The following is a 13,168-nucleotide window of genomic DNA, read 5'->3' on the forward strand; positions in this document are numbered from 1 at the left end:
AACCTGTGACTATGGGCATCCAGGGACAAAGGGAGGGAATCCTTCTCTGCAAAATCCCTACAGTGTACCGTACCATCAGCAAAGAGATACCTCACAGAAACAACCTGCTGTTTTCATCTGCATCTCTTGTGATAACCCACAGAACTGGCTTTGTGAGTTGCACAAAGTGGCCCAGCTGTGGCACTTGATACCCAAACACAAATGCACTTTCTCCCAACATACACTTCTTTCCCCTTGCAAAGGAGGCAGCCCAAAAGCCAGATGGAGAACTAAGGCCACATCAATTTAACTTTTCTTCAAGATGCCTGACGTGGCTCTTACCCACCAGTGAACAGGGAGCCCTCAGGGGCTCATGTTAACAACCAGCAGAGCAGTATGTCTAGCAAGAGAATACTGGTTATTGACACAAAACTCACCTTGTGAGGTCCAGTCACCCTTGGAACATACTGTACTGAGTAGGTTTTGTTTTTGTCACTGGACGGTGTTATCTTTGCCTAGGAGAGAAAACACATCCCTCATCAAGCTGTGCCTACACACACCAGCTGAACTCTTGACTGATACTGCCATCTGTTTCCAGAGTCAGCACTGTTAAGATTCTTGTTGCTGTGAGAGCAGGGATCCCTGCTATCCCCCTCTTCTCACATGGAAAAAATCCCATTGGTTTTGTCTTTACAAGAGGGGAAGCAAGCTACCTTCTTCCCAAGCCAGCCCTTTCCTTTGCTGTTAATTGCTGTATTGAGGCAGGCCAAGAGTGAGGAGACAGTAAGTCCAATGTACAGCTGTATTTCTCTGGAATGCTGTAACATGATCAAGTGGAACACTTGGATGAGAAGTTTCTATAAACATTAAAACCAGCATTTTAACTCAAAATGATTCATGGCATCTAAATAGCTGCTTTAGCCATTCTTGCAGAATGAGTAAATGCAGACAGTGATTTACTGATGTATGTTATCTAAAAGGAGGTCAGAGTGTACTTGGCCAGTCAAGCTAAAGCTGTGCAACTACTGGACACCGGAGCTGTGTTGCTTAGTTGCAGGTAGTGACTGTTTTTCAAGACAATTATGAAGAAAAGTTGAGGCTTCTTGCACTTCAGATAAACGGTATTTTGCAATTTCTTTTTAGATTACTTGTCAAGAACTCACTTGTGAAAGATGAAGGTTACCGCAGAAACTACAGCGTTCAGACCAATCTGACTTTTCCATACAAGACACTTAACATACATACCTCCTCTCTGTTTCCTTCTGGATCTTCTATGAAGACCATCAGGTCACCCTGCCCAGCACTGATGGTGTCCACTGTGAAAATGGCAGGCTGCTTCACCATGTTCCCATGAGGCTCAATCCCTGTGAGACAGATACAGAACAGCACATTAGCTGCTGCCACAAAACCTGGAAGACAGTTTGGAGGCTGTCCCAAGGCTGTCCAACCCATTCTCCCTTGCAAGCCATCAGAATCAGTTTCCCCAGACTTCTGCACATCATGTGTTTACCGTCTGCCCACAGCATGATGCTCACAATAAGGCCTTCTCTTACAACACAAGTATTTTCAGAAATTGGTTGAATCATCAGCACTCAACTCATCTTAAAATCTCTGACCAAGTCAGGAACCCAGCTGCTACCTGGATTCAGGTGAAAACCAGTTACCCTGACAGGCACTGAGGGTCACTCCCACTGCTGGCAAGTGCAGGGCTGATGCTGACAGCAAGTGGGATATGTGCATTAGCTGCTCTTTAGGAGCTGCCCTCTTCACACAGTTGAATGTTTAAGTGTGTTGCACCACAGGATGGGTGACTAGAGAGGCAGGACAGAAATTCTGGGAAGCCTTTAGGTGAAGCCATTACTCTAGAGCCAAAAGTAAAAGACTTGCTTAAAGCAAGACAATTTTTACCTGTACTGCCCCATCTTCCTCCATTTTCAAAATCCAGCAGTACAGATACTGCTCAGATTTACTGTCCTTTGAAATCTGCTCAGACTACCTGGCCAGTGTACACTGTACAAATGGCATGCAGGAACCTCTTGAAACAGTAAAAATCTTGCTACTTCTTGTGGTTTCCACTTAACTTTTAATCAATTTCCTTATTCCCCAGCACAGGGCCTGCTACAGCATGCATTTACCAGCAGGGTTTCATCATCTCCCTGTACACAGTCCCAGGTCATGACATCTATCATGGTGGTGTCAGACTGAGTGGGTGGAAGAACTTCCCAAAGTTGCTGATTCCAGACTAGCCCAAACACATCCATACCCTTCCGTCCAAGGCAATTTCTCCCGGGCTGATTCATAAAACCATGGGCACTCCAGCTCCACAGCACAATTAGTGGAAAGTGCAACGTCTGATAGGTTGTAAAGGAAGTGGTTGTGAACAACAGAATTCCTGAACTTGTTTATCTTCAGAAAACAGTAACTTGAGAGTAATGCAAGGAAGACCATGTTTTTGCTAGGAAATCTGAGCATTCTGATAAGGTGTTAACAATTGACATATTCATTCTTTCAAACTAAGCCTTAGATTATCATCTAGCTGAAACTGCTACAAATTTGCTGTGTGTGTCTCCGGTCCATCAGACAAGCACTAGGATATGGCATTCAAGTTAAGTATCACACCTTCTGCAAGCACAAGAAGGACTGATTATCCTCCTCTGAAGACAATTTCAGCCAGGACACCGTTAGTTACAGAACCTTCTTAGCCTAGACTTCATTTGTCTAGATTTTACTATCCTATCAGTGGCCTGCTTTGGATGGTTAAATGAGAACTCCTAGTCCACAACTGCTGACCTACACAACTCTGTACATCCCCTCTGCAGGCTCATTTCACACCAGCTCTACACATGGCTGTCCTCAGCACAAGCCCTCACGGTGCTCAGGGTGGTGTGCTACAGCCAAGACTCTTGTTGGGAGCTTATGAAGAGCTTACATGAAAAAGGATAATAAAAAGAGCTAAGACTGACCCACTTTGCACTTGCAGTTATCTTTTCCTGGATGCATGAAAACCTGTTTCCCACCTGTCCAAAAGACCCTGCTCAGTCAAAGACTGAGCCCCTTGCTGCTGGAGTCACCTTCTATTTCTGACATATCATAGCAGTGAAAATTATCAATTAGTATATTTAGTGACTCTGTTTTGGCAATTAACTTAATGAAAGCATCAATCTTTCAAGAAGAGCCACTCACTCTAAAGTAATTTTCATTACAAAGGCTCCAGAGACACATGAAAGCAGACAAAGTAATTTCATTTTTTGAATGAATATAAACATGACTAAAGCCAGACTTGACAGACTGAGGCAGGCTGATCAGTCATTTACACATTTGGGACCTGAAAAATGTGTCTGTGTATTGTGGTTTGCTGTGGAAGGCACCAACAAAGAACATCAACCCCAAGCTGGATAGGTGCTAAACCCACTCTGACTGTAGCAACTCTCTTAAGTGCATAAATAAAGTCCATGTCCCTTCATTCCACTAGTTATGTTTCAATGGAAAATCAAGTTTAAAAAATCCCAGGCAAATAAGAGAACCAGAAAAAAAAAAAGTTTTGTTTCTTTCCATTTCACTTTTGTACATCCAACTCTGAAACACACTCAATTCCAACAGTCTTGAAGGACAGACAGCAGCCCAGAGATGTAAAAAAAAAAAAAAAAAAAAAAATTAAGGCAGAATGGAGAGCCAAGTGTAATGCTGAAGAGATGCTTTCCAACATGCCAACCATATTAAAGGTAAAAATTTGTTACTTATTCAGTTGTGACTGTGCACCCATCTAGAATAGAACCTCATCAATAGTTATATGAAATTATCAATTTAAAAGGTCAGTTAAAAATAAGAATGCCTACAGAGATCTACAGTTGCTTAAGCATCTATGGATAATCAGCAAATTCAGCCTTCAGTCCTTCCAATCAGTAAATGCAGCCTTGCTAACAAGGCTCAGCACTATTTAATGTCTCAAGGGTTACCAACCCATCTTTGTACACGTGCAAAGTATTCAACACTATCGATTCAAGTAAGTAATTTAGAATTACCCCACTCTAACACACATCAAGCCTGGGAAATGGAAAACTGTCTCTACAGAGAGCCTGCCAGAGAGACAGTGAGGTGATGAGGCATTTCTTCTTTTAAGGAGTGCTTTATCACAAGAAGCATTTGCTGCCAGATCATCACCCATCTGCAGCAATACTGCTGGCCTGAATTCCACACCAAGGCTGTCTTAGCCCCATATCATGCTACTTCTTCCAGCTGTGGATGGGAGTCTGGCAGCTTGCAGAACAGGTTCAGACTGGGAAATTTACATGTTAGAACTAGGAGTGCCTTCTGGACTATATCCATGTATTTCTGAAACCAGGCACCACACCAAGAGCATACAAGTGAAACTTTGAACTCAGTTAGTTACAGTAGGTCTGAAGCTCAACATATGCAGAAAACCCCACCCAGCTTTCTGAAGAGTTACTGCTCTGTGCAGCTTCAGCTCACCAAGTCCTCACCTTTGCCGTAAGCCCTTGCTTTCTTTGGATTCAGTTTAGGTTTTAAAGGAGCTCCTGGTTTCAGTTTGGCTTTGGGGAACTGGGACAGGTAAGTCATCACAGAGTGCTCATCCACATCAGGGTGGATAATTTCTTCAGGGGTAATAACCTGAAAGACAGAGCAATTAAGCCTATTGTACCAGTGCTTGGTTACCGCAGGTCAACACAGAAACAGAACCATGACACAGACTTAGATTTCAAAACTCCCACATGCTAATGGGATTTCTTACACTTATTTTCCCTTTGATACACACAACATCATTTATTATCTCAGGCAAGAAAATCAAGAAGCTCATAATTATCCCAGTGTGGTTTGGGGGCTTTTTCTGCCTTGATTACTAGGGGTTCTCAGGAGACTGCAACAAGCTTAATGGTACCAAGGCAAGAGAACAGCAGTTATGTTCCCCTTGGAAAGTGACATGGGGATAATTGATACTGAAAAAGTTAGTAATTCATAATCCTGTATGCAACAGCTCTGAACTGCAAGGCTTGCAAAGTAAAACTTGTGACTCCTGCTTCCACAATACAAGCTGCTTCAGAGACTTCTGGAATTCTGTCCAACTTTATCAGCATGAAAATAATCCAGTTTGTAAATACATTGCTCTCTGTTTGAACATTATCATTGCAGGTGATTTCCTAAGCCAGTAAGTTTTTCTTCCGTGGAATTCAATGCAGGAAAACAAATTCACTCCATGGACTAAGATGTCAGGCACCACCACACAGGCCCTTTCCTCCTACCTTACATGCTGCAACAGCAACTTTCTTCAGCAGAGACACCTACACAAATACAACCAGAGCTCTGAAATGTAATAGTGTGTTTCATTTCAGTGCACCCTTTCTCAGGCAACTCTACATGAGTTAAGAGTAACTTTTGAAAGCATCCAAGCAGCTTCCCCTGCTTTCTTCAATTTCAACTCCAGCTAGTCACAAGACCAAAGCTGGTCCCTGTGCCCCCCACAGGCAGCCCAAGGTTGGTGGCCTTACCTGTGGCACACCCAGCCAGTCATCCGCCTGCTGCATGGCTTCCCGAGCGTTGTCCACAGGCCTCCTTGGGTCCCAGCTCTCCCAGTCAGGGCACAACCCTGCAAGCACATTTCAGTTGTTGTGTGTTATCTGCCAAGGGGCTTCTCTAGCTGAAGAAATCAAGTATGAACTCTAGATCCCCTTGCATTACACTGCTCTGCAGAAAGACAATCAGAGCTTTGCAGAAGTAGCCAAAACAAGACAGGCACGTGGCTGCTTAGTGAAACAACTCTAAGGCAACAATCAGTGTAGAGTCATAGAATGGTTTAAGCTGGAAAGAATCTTTACAGGTTATCTAGACCACCCCTGCAATGAGCAGTGATATCTTCAACAGAGCTCTGTGCAACCTGACCTTGAATGTTTTCTAGGATGGGACATCTAACATCTCTCTGGGTAACCTGTGCAAGATACCACTCTAAATTTAGCATAAATACATCTACCATCCTTTATGCTTCACTAGTTCTCTTGCAGCATATTTGGTAAAGAACACTTCAACCACTTGCCACAGCAGCCTAGATTGCATTAGATGAGCACCTGCAATCCCACTAGCAAGGCTGTTTTATTAAAGTGAGGAAATTCTGCCTTTTTCACACTACTTCAAATTATTTGCCTTAAGCAGCTCAGTCTCAGATTGCTAAACTGACGTTTCAATTAGTGTGTTCAATTAGGGAGCTCTGTGCTCCCTCTGCAAACCTACTTCAGGAGAAGACATGAAGTCTCCCACTGCACCCTGAAGTTGAAAGGTTGTTGGCACTTGCCATGGGAACAATCCTTTCTTCCATTTAGGAGCCAGCATTTGTGCCTTTGTCCCTTGCACCCAATACAAAGCTTAGATGTGGCGCCTCCCATAATGCTATCACACATTCTGCTACAGGCCAGAATTTCTCTTGGCCAAGAAGTTTACAACTTGCTGCTTCCTGCAGCTGGTCTCTTTGGACTCTTTTGGTTTTTTGAAAGCCTCATTCCAGTCTCAAGCTCAGCAGTGAAAACCTCCTCCCATAGGAAGAGCAGCCATAAAGACAACAAGCAAGGAAAACACTGGCCATCAGAACAAAGGACTTACCTGGAGCACAGCTGTCAACAAGAGCACCCAGTGCTTTGCCATCCTGCCAGTTCTGATTGAAGTTTGTGATTGGCAAGTAGGGAATTTTGTTCTGGATCCAGCCCAGTAGCCTCTGCTTAGGAGTCTGCTTCTTTGCATCATCATCACCTTCATCCTCCCACACTGGCATAGAAATGGAGTAGTGAAGGATAAGGGTCCATATCAGGCCAAGAATCAGCTTCAGGTTTCCATCAACTATGGCTTTGCTGTCTGGAAGACAAAATACATACAACTGATAACCTGCCATTCTAGAGAAAAGAGGTGTGTTTTTAAAACAGTGTGCCTGCACTCATGCAGGTAATCAAGGACAAGAAAATTGACCCAGGGCACTTGCAGATATTTGTTCAGGTAGAGACACCCTTCCTCACAGGAAGCATTAGAAAGGGCAAACAGAGAGGAGTCAAAGGACTCAGTGCTCTCCAGCTGTCACTTGCTCTTCAGCTTTATGATTTGTCACTTGCTCCTTCAGCAGGAGAAGTGGCAGTTTAAGATCTCTAGTACTTTGATTTGGATAAGTACCACCTCATATTCTGTAATGGCATTTGTATCTTATGAAAAAGGCCAAACAGCATGTGATGGAGGTCACAAAACCAGCATCCCAATAGGCATGATACACTCCAGGGCATAGATAAAAGCATCATTTAGGAAACACCATTTATATACAGAAACATGTCTCCCACACACATCAATAATTTGCCTTTTAAATGGTAGGGAATAAAATAAAGTGCTGCTCTGTAGGGAAGACAAGCAAATACAGAGTTTGGAATTTGTCTGTATTGGACATATCAAGAGCTGTGTACGATCAGCAGGGTGGGCAGTGAAGTCCCTGGACAATTCTTTGCATCATCACACGACATCATCTCTTCACTCTGCAAATTCAGAGCTACAGAAAAGAAGAGCCAGCTTTGGCTTTTCCATATCATGCTCCAGCTTAAGAAAAATTTATCACCCGAGTGGCCATGCTGCTGTTCTGCTTTAAGAGACACTATGGAGATAAGCTTATGTCTGATGGCTACCAAGATCAGATTTTCAAAAGCAAAGTCTGCAGAGGCAGGATGCCTTTCTGCATTGGTTTGGCCTTGTAAAGTGACCACTACAGCTCTGCAAATTCACGTGCAAGTTACTTCAGCTTTAATGAGTCACACACTGGATGCCTCTGTTACAATCAGTGCTGTTACTTTTGCTTTATTGATTTGTTCCTTATTAAACTCTCGAAATTTTGAGGCGTGGATTTTGTTTCTCACACCTCCCTCCCTTTGAGCTTGTAGTTGTTACTCAGGCTATATTACACTGCTAACAGCTCCAGTTTTTCAAGCTCACACAAATCAGAGCACCTCTGCAATGTTCCAGGATGCTCTCAGCTGACAATTCCTCTTATTCCCAGCAGAATGTTACAGCACAGCATTTTTTGGTTCTTTCCTCCATTTCAAGTGCAAGCTGTTACAGAAATCCCTTTTCAGTCAACAGAAGTTACAAGTGACCTGGAACCTTCTGTCTACTCTCCAGCTCCTGCAGTATATGCAGGAGTAAAGACAATTACAGGTGTATAAACTCCCTTTCATGCCACCAGAATTGTTGTACAGAAATCTTACAGAGTCCTACCCAGCAAAGCAAAAGTGTTCTGTAACTGGATTGCATTCTCCAGTTCACATCCAGAATGTTAACAGGCAAGTCCTCCAAGATGACCCTCCTTGTGCCCAACACTCACTGGGCATGCCTTACCTACTCCTCTTCAACTGTAGAGACCACAGCAGCAACCCAGCACCATCTTATCAATGCAAAATTATCTAACTTTTAAAGTAAGTGTTTATACAGAATAGTGATCAAGAACAGCAATCACCCTTTAACCCAACGCTCAGGCAAAGCAGTTAATATTTACATGGTTTCACAATAGAGCAGTATGTCCTAAACAGATAATGCTGTAACTTAAGACCTTGAAAGGCATTTGGACTTTCTGGGTAGTTAGTGTCTGGTTTCTAGTCAGATTTATTTGCATGAGATTTTTTAACATCAGTTTTGACTAATCTTACAGGATTATGATATGTGCCTGCCACTTGACTGCTCACTGATTACACATCCAGTCCAAGATACACAATAGATAGCTATGGGGTGATTAAGCCCTACTGGGTTTTAATTACAGGTTCCAAGGTAAAAGTCTACATCACATAAACAGTGGGTCTCCTAGCAACAACTAAACAGGCCCTACTGTTACCCTTTTCTGTCCTCTTTCCAGCTGAGCTACAAATAGGTCAGTGCCTTCCCTCTCCCTGTGCCAGCAGCTCCTTCATCCCACTCCATGGCACAACTACCAGGTCACACTTGGTGCTGGAGCACAGCAATGGCCAGCCCACCTCTGCTCCAGAAATGCCTCCAAGCTTCAGTTTCAGATTTATATCCACATCAGCATTTTTACTAGAGAGACATAGCAATGATTTAGTATGCTACAAGCAAGCTCATTTCAGAAAACTATCCAGCATTTCCAGGGAGGAATGCCAGCAGGACAGAACCACCTTGAGTACAATGCTACACACACATTACTCAAGATAAAGAATGGCTCATTTTATATTTATAGCACATAAATAACGTCTGTATGTGGTTGCACTGTGGTTACTGCAGCAACCAGCTGCATCTTCAGAGCTGCCCCCAGCACCCCACTGCCCTCTCCAAAGGCACAGCTGGGCTGTAGCTCTTGACCTGAGGAAAACCAGCCTGTACAGGCTTCCCAGCAAGAGCAAGACTATCCCATCTCACCAGCCTCATCCAGAAAGGCTGGGCACAGGGCTGCTGCCCTGATGACAGGAAAAGGTCACCACAGGAACAGGACAGCTCTTCCTCTCTGGGGTTGGTGCCATTGCCACGACTGCACTTTGTTAGCAAGTTAGCAAGCCCTCACAGCCTCCCAGCTTCCTGACAGGCATAGGGATCTCATGATGTCATTTTTTCCAAGCTAAGGAGGAGGGCTTGTCTGCTTTTATTTGGGGTGGGAAGTAGGCAGGGAGAAGAACTCTTGGGCAGGACAGACCTTATCAGGACCCAGCAGAGCTGCCCACAGGCCCTTCTCACAGGCACCCCACTCCCAGCACTGGCTTACAATCTCTATCACTATATAAAAGAACCCTCCACGTTCAAGAAAAGACCAAAGTCCAGCTCAAAGCAGGCTTAGCTTCCATGCACTGCTGTAAAGCTCAGCTCCAGCTGAGCACTCAGCCTCACCAGAAGAGCCTCTGCTTTAGTGCTGCCTTTTTCATTAATTGACTAAAAACATTCAGTACATCTTGGGCTTTAAGATGAAAGTAGCAACCAGGAATACATGCATCCCTTCAGGTCCTGTACAGGGAGCACAGAGCTGGCCCTCTGAACACTTAGTAGAACCAAATTTACAAGCATCCCCCACGAGTTCTGAGTGCACACTGCAATACTGCCAAGGTGTAGGGACAGTGGAAAAAATAATATATTCCAATGACACTTAAGCACCAACAATCATTACTGCAGGCCCTGCTTGTATCCCAGCTCAGCTGGCCTGCCACTGAATTCCCTCCACTCCCTGGTCTGCTTCAAGACACTTTCTGGCCATCTCAGGCTGGAAAACAGATTACATAAACAGCAGACTTTCGCCACTACTTTCCAACAACAAAAATTACTTTTAGGCATACTTATTACTCACACAGTCAATGCTTTACAGAACCTTTAAAGTCATGATTCTCAACCGCTCCACTGGAGCTCACAGTAAATTTACAGCATAAAGATGCACACTCTTGTCAGTGCTTCTGAACCAAACAGCCCAGCCCCTTGACAATTCATCTCCACCACCCCAGCTGCATTTGGCTTTCAGCTTCAATGAGTTAGGTGGACAGAAACAAATTGCCTGCCCTCAGCTGTGAGAGCATGTTTACTCCATAGCACCAGCCACACTTCCGTAGATTAAAGGAGCCCTCTCCATGCAGGAGACAGCCACTGGTCCCGGCCTTCCTGGGGCTTGGAGGAAGCAAGCTGCTGGATCTCATCTGCCAAGATCATTTAGCAGGGCTGAACCAACTCTTTACAGCATCATTGCAGACAGCTTTAATGCAACCCTTCTTGGAGAAAGCACAGTCATCTGCATAACTTGCTGTATTCATGTCACAGTGCTTACGTTAACCTCTGCAAATGCCCCTACAGGTGTGGCAGAGAGCAATGTTCCCTGGTTTCCATAGGAGATGTGTGCTTTGGAGATCAAAGTCCCTGCACAGCTGACTCATACTTACTGACAGGCACTGGACTTCTACTTTCAAAGGGCACATTTTTATGGGAAGCCCAGGCATGAAGCAGGAATCCATGGCACAGGCCCTCCCTCTTGCTTCAACACTAGTACTTGGGAGGACTTTAGCTCAACTGGAAACAGGCAACTTTAGAGATGTCATCTAAAAGAGTCAATGGATGAAGGGTTTGGAAAGAGGGTTTTGTACTGGTTTTGGTGGGTTTGGGATTTTTTATTATTATTAGAACTAAGAATTTTGTGGGTGTGATATGCAAGTTCTCCTGCCCACTCTTGCTGTGGACTCCAAAACTTTGAATGCTGTAAGGTGACCACTTTCAGACAGTCTGCAAGTTCTTATGGCTAGACATGCTGTCCTAAACCAGCAAGCAGCAAAAACCACAGAAATGTTTAAGTTTGGATTTAACACAAACCTTCCTTCTCACCTACACTGTTCAACGTGCATTTTAACTTCAACTCCCCATCTCCAACTTGCTTTCCTCCTCTAGAAGTACCTGATGATAACCCAATATCAACAAAATAGCAGCAGCCATCAGCAAGATGCAGCCCCCACTCAGCTGCAGGCAGGAGCTGCTGTCAGCCCCTGCCAAGGTCCTGCTGTCAGGGTGCATCTTGACATGACATACATGCTGACTGCTGGAGAAAACCTGCCAGGCAGACTTAAACTCTTCTGCAGAACTGAATAAGCAAGCATACTCTTTCTTTAAAAAAAAAGCTCCTATATATAGCCCACTACAACATTAAGTTTTATGTAGAAGTACCCTGCTTCCTAGTCAGCTATTAAGTGGCTGCTTAGTAGGGTGAACAGGAAAACAGGCTGAACCAGAGCTCATCTGCTTCCATCACACCTCTGAGTCTAGATTGTAATTCTTCCATTTTTATTATCCTATTAACTAAGTAGCAAGCAGCCAAAAATATGGATTATGGCAATTCCATAGGCCAGCAGTACAAACCACCAGTCTTAGTCTTGAAAAGGAACCAATTTTCAACTGCTCAAACTGATTTACAACTGTTGCTCTATACTAAAATACTAATATGATATGTTACACTTGGACTGCTAAAATCACACTCCCCAAAGCAAAAAGAAAGATGTCCAAGTGCAGTGTGACTAGTCTGAGCCAGCAAGATGACCATTTTGAGACAAATGTGTGCCATTTTTATGGCTTGAGCCACAAAAAACTCCAACTCAACCTACCAAGTAGAGAACTGCCAGTTCTTGATCCTCTGCATTTCTGCTTATAGCTGCCCCAGGAGCCAGTGCCAGAACTGAAACCTGGCACTGGTTGGAAGCTTGCACATTTATTTACTCCATTAGAACTCTCTAAATTCTACTTGGAACACATGGCTTGAACAATATGACCTTTATTAGGTCTATAATTCTACAATTAAAAAAAAAAACCAAAAAAGCATTATAAACAAGTTTGTGACTAGTATCTTCTGCTCATGTGCAAGTCTGCTCTGCATTCAGATTAAACATAAGTACGACCCAAACTGTGGCAATGCTGCTTGAACTCTGCCCTGCAGCAGAGCTGCAAGCCATTCTCTGCTGGACAATTAGTGGAAACAAACTACCGAGGCAGACAGCTTCCTTACTAAATCAAGCTAGTCATACAGACTGTGGAAGTATTGCAAAACAAATGAAAGGACTGAAAAAGCAGCTTTTGAGTAGTGAATTTTATTTTTTAAAATAGTTTCATGGCTGAGGCTGCAGTCAACACAGCTTGTTCACGATCTCATAGAGCCATCTCAGAAGCTTTGCTGTTGATTTTCACACTGAGAAGTTAAACCACAACCAGCACTGATCTTTGCATCCACCTTCTCTAAAAAGTGGTCTTCCTCTTCTTTTTTATGTCTTCCGTATTTAAACTTTTGTTCTATGCATTATATATAGGGAGAAACCAAATCCATGGTTCTCAATACCAAACAAAGGAGAAGTCTCACCAACAGCTCTTATTCCTTATTTCCAGGCATGGAAGGAATTTTGTATAGCACATACAAAGTTCATATCAATTATGGATCAGTTATGAAGAGACTGTAGAAATTTTAGATCTTGGCATCTTTGAGCATTTCTCCACCTCTAGTTATTCTCACCTATTGTTAAATAGCTACAGCAGCTATAGGACAGAAAAATTAAGCAATGATTAGGGCTTAATCTTCTGGAACAAAGAAAACACCACACTGAGCAGAGCCACATGCCAAACTGAAGTATGCAGATGAGATGGAGCTGAGCAAGCTGCCCAAGGAAATTCTTTGCTGAAGCATACAGTATGTGTTCACAGGCTTACTGGG

General features: G+C 43.6%; 1 protein-coding gene across 3 annotated transcripts in view; it reads right to left on the reverse strand.

Moving 5' to 3' along the window:
- FLNB (filamin B) overlaps positions 1–13,168 on the reverse strand; it is a 72,121-nt gene that overhangs the window by 40,533 nt on the left and 18,420 nt on the right. For all 3 annotated transcript variants that reach the window (XM_059480401.1, XM_059480399.1, XM_059480400.1), the window contains exons 3-7: positions 6,586–6,834; positions 5,484–5,581; positions 4,461–4,608; positions 1,225–1,343; positions 417–494 (exon numbers count right to left, since the gene is read on the reverse strand). In XM_059480401.1, coding sequence (XP_059336384.1) covers positions 417–494; positions 1,225–1,343; positions 4,461–4,608; positions 5,484–5,581; positions 6,586–6,834 — 692 coding nt within the window. The remainder of the gene's footprint in view (positions 1–416; positions 495–1,224; positions 1,344–4,460; positions 4,609–5,483; positions 5,582–6,585; positions 6,835–13,168) is intronic.

The sequence above is a fragment of the Ammospiza nelsoni genome, chromosome 11 (genome assembly GCF_027579445.1).
Source record: "Ammospiza nelsoni isolate bAmmNel1 chromosome 11, bAmmNel1.pri, whole genome shotgun sequence".
Taxonomy (NCBI): domain Eukaryota; kingdom Metazoa; phylum Chordata; class Aves; order Passeriformes; family Passerellidae; genus Ammospiza; species Ammospiza nelsoni.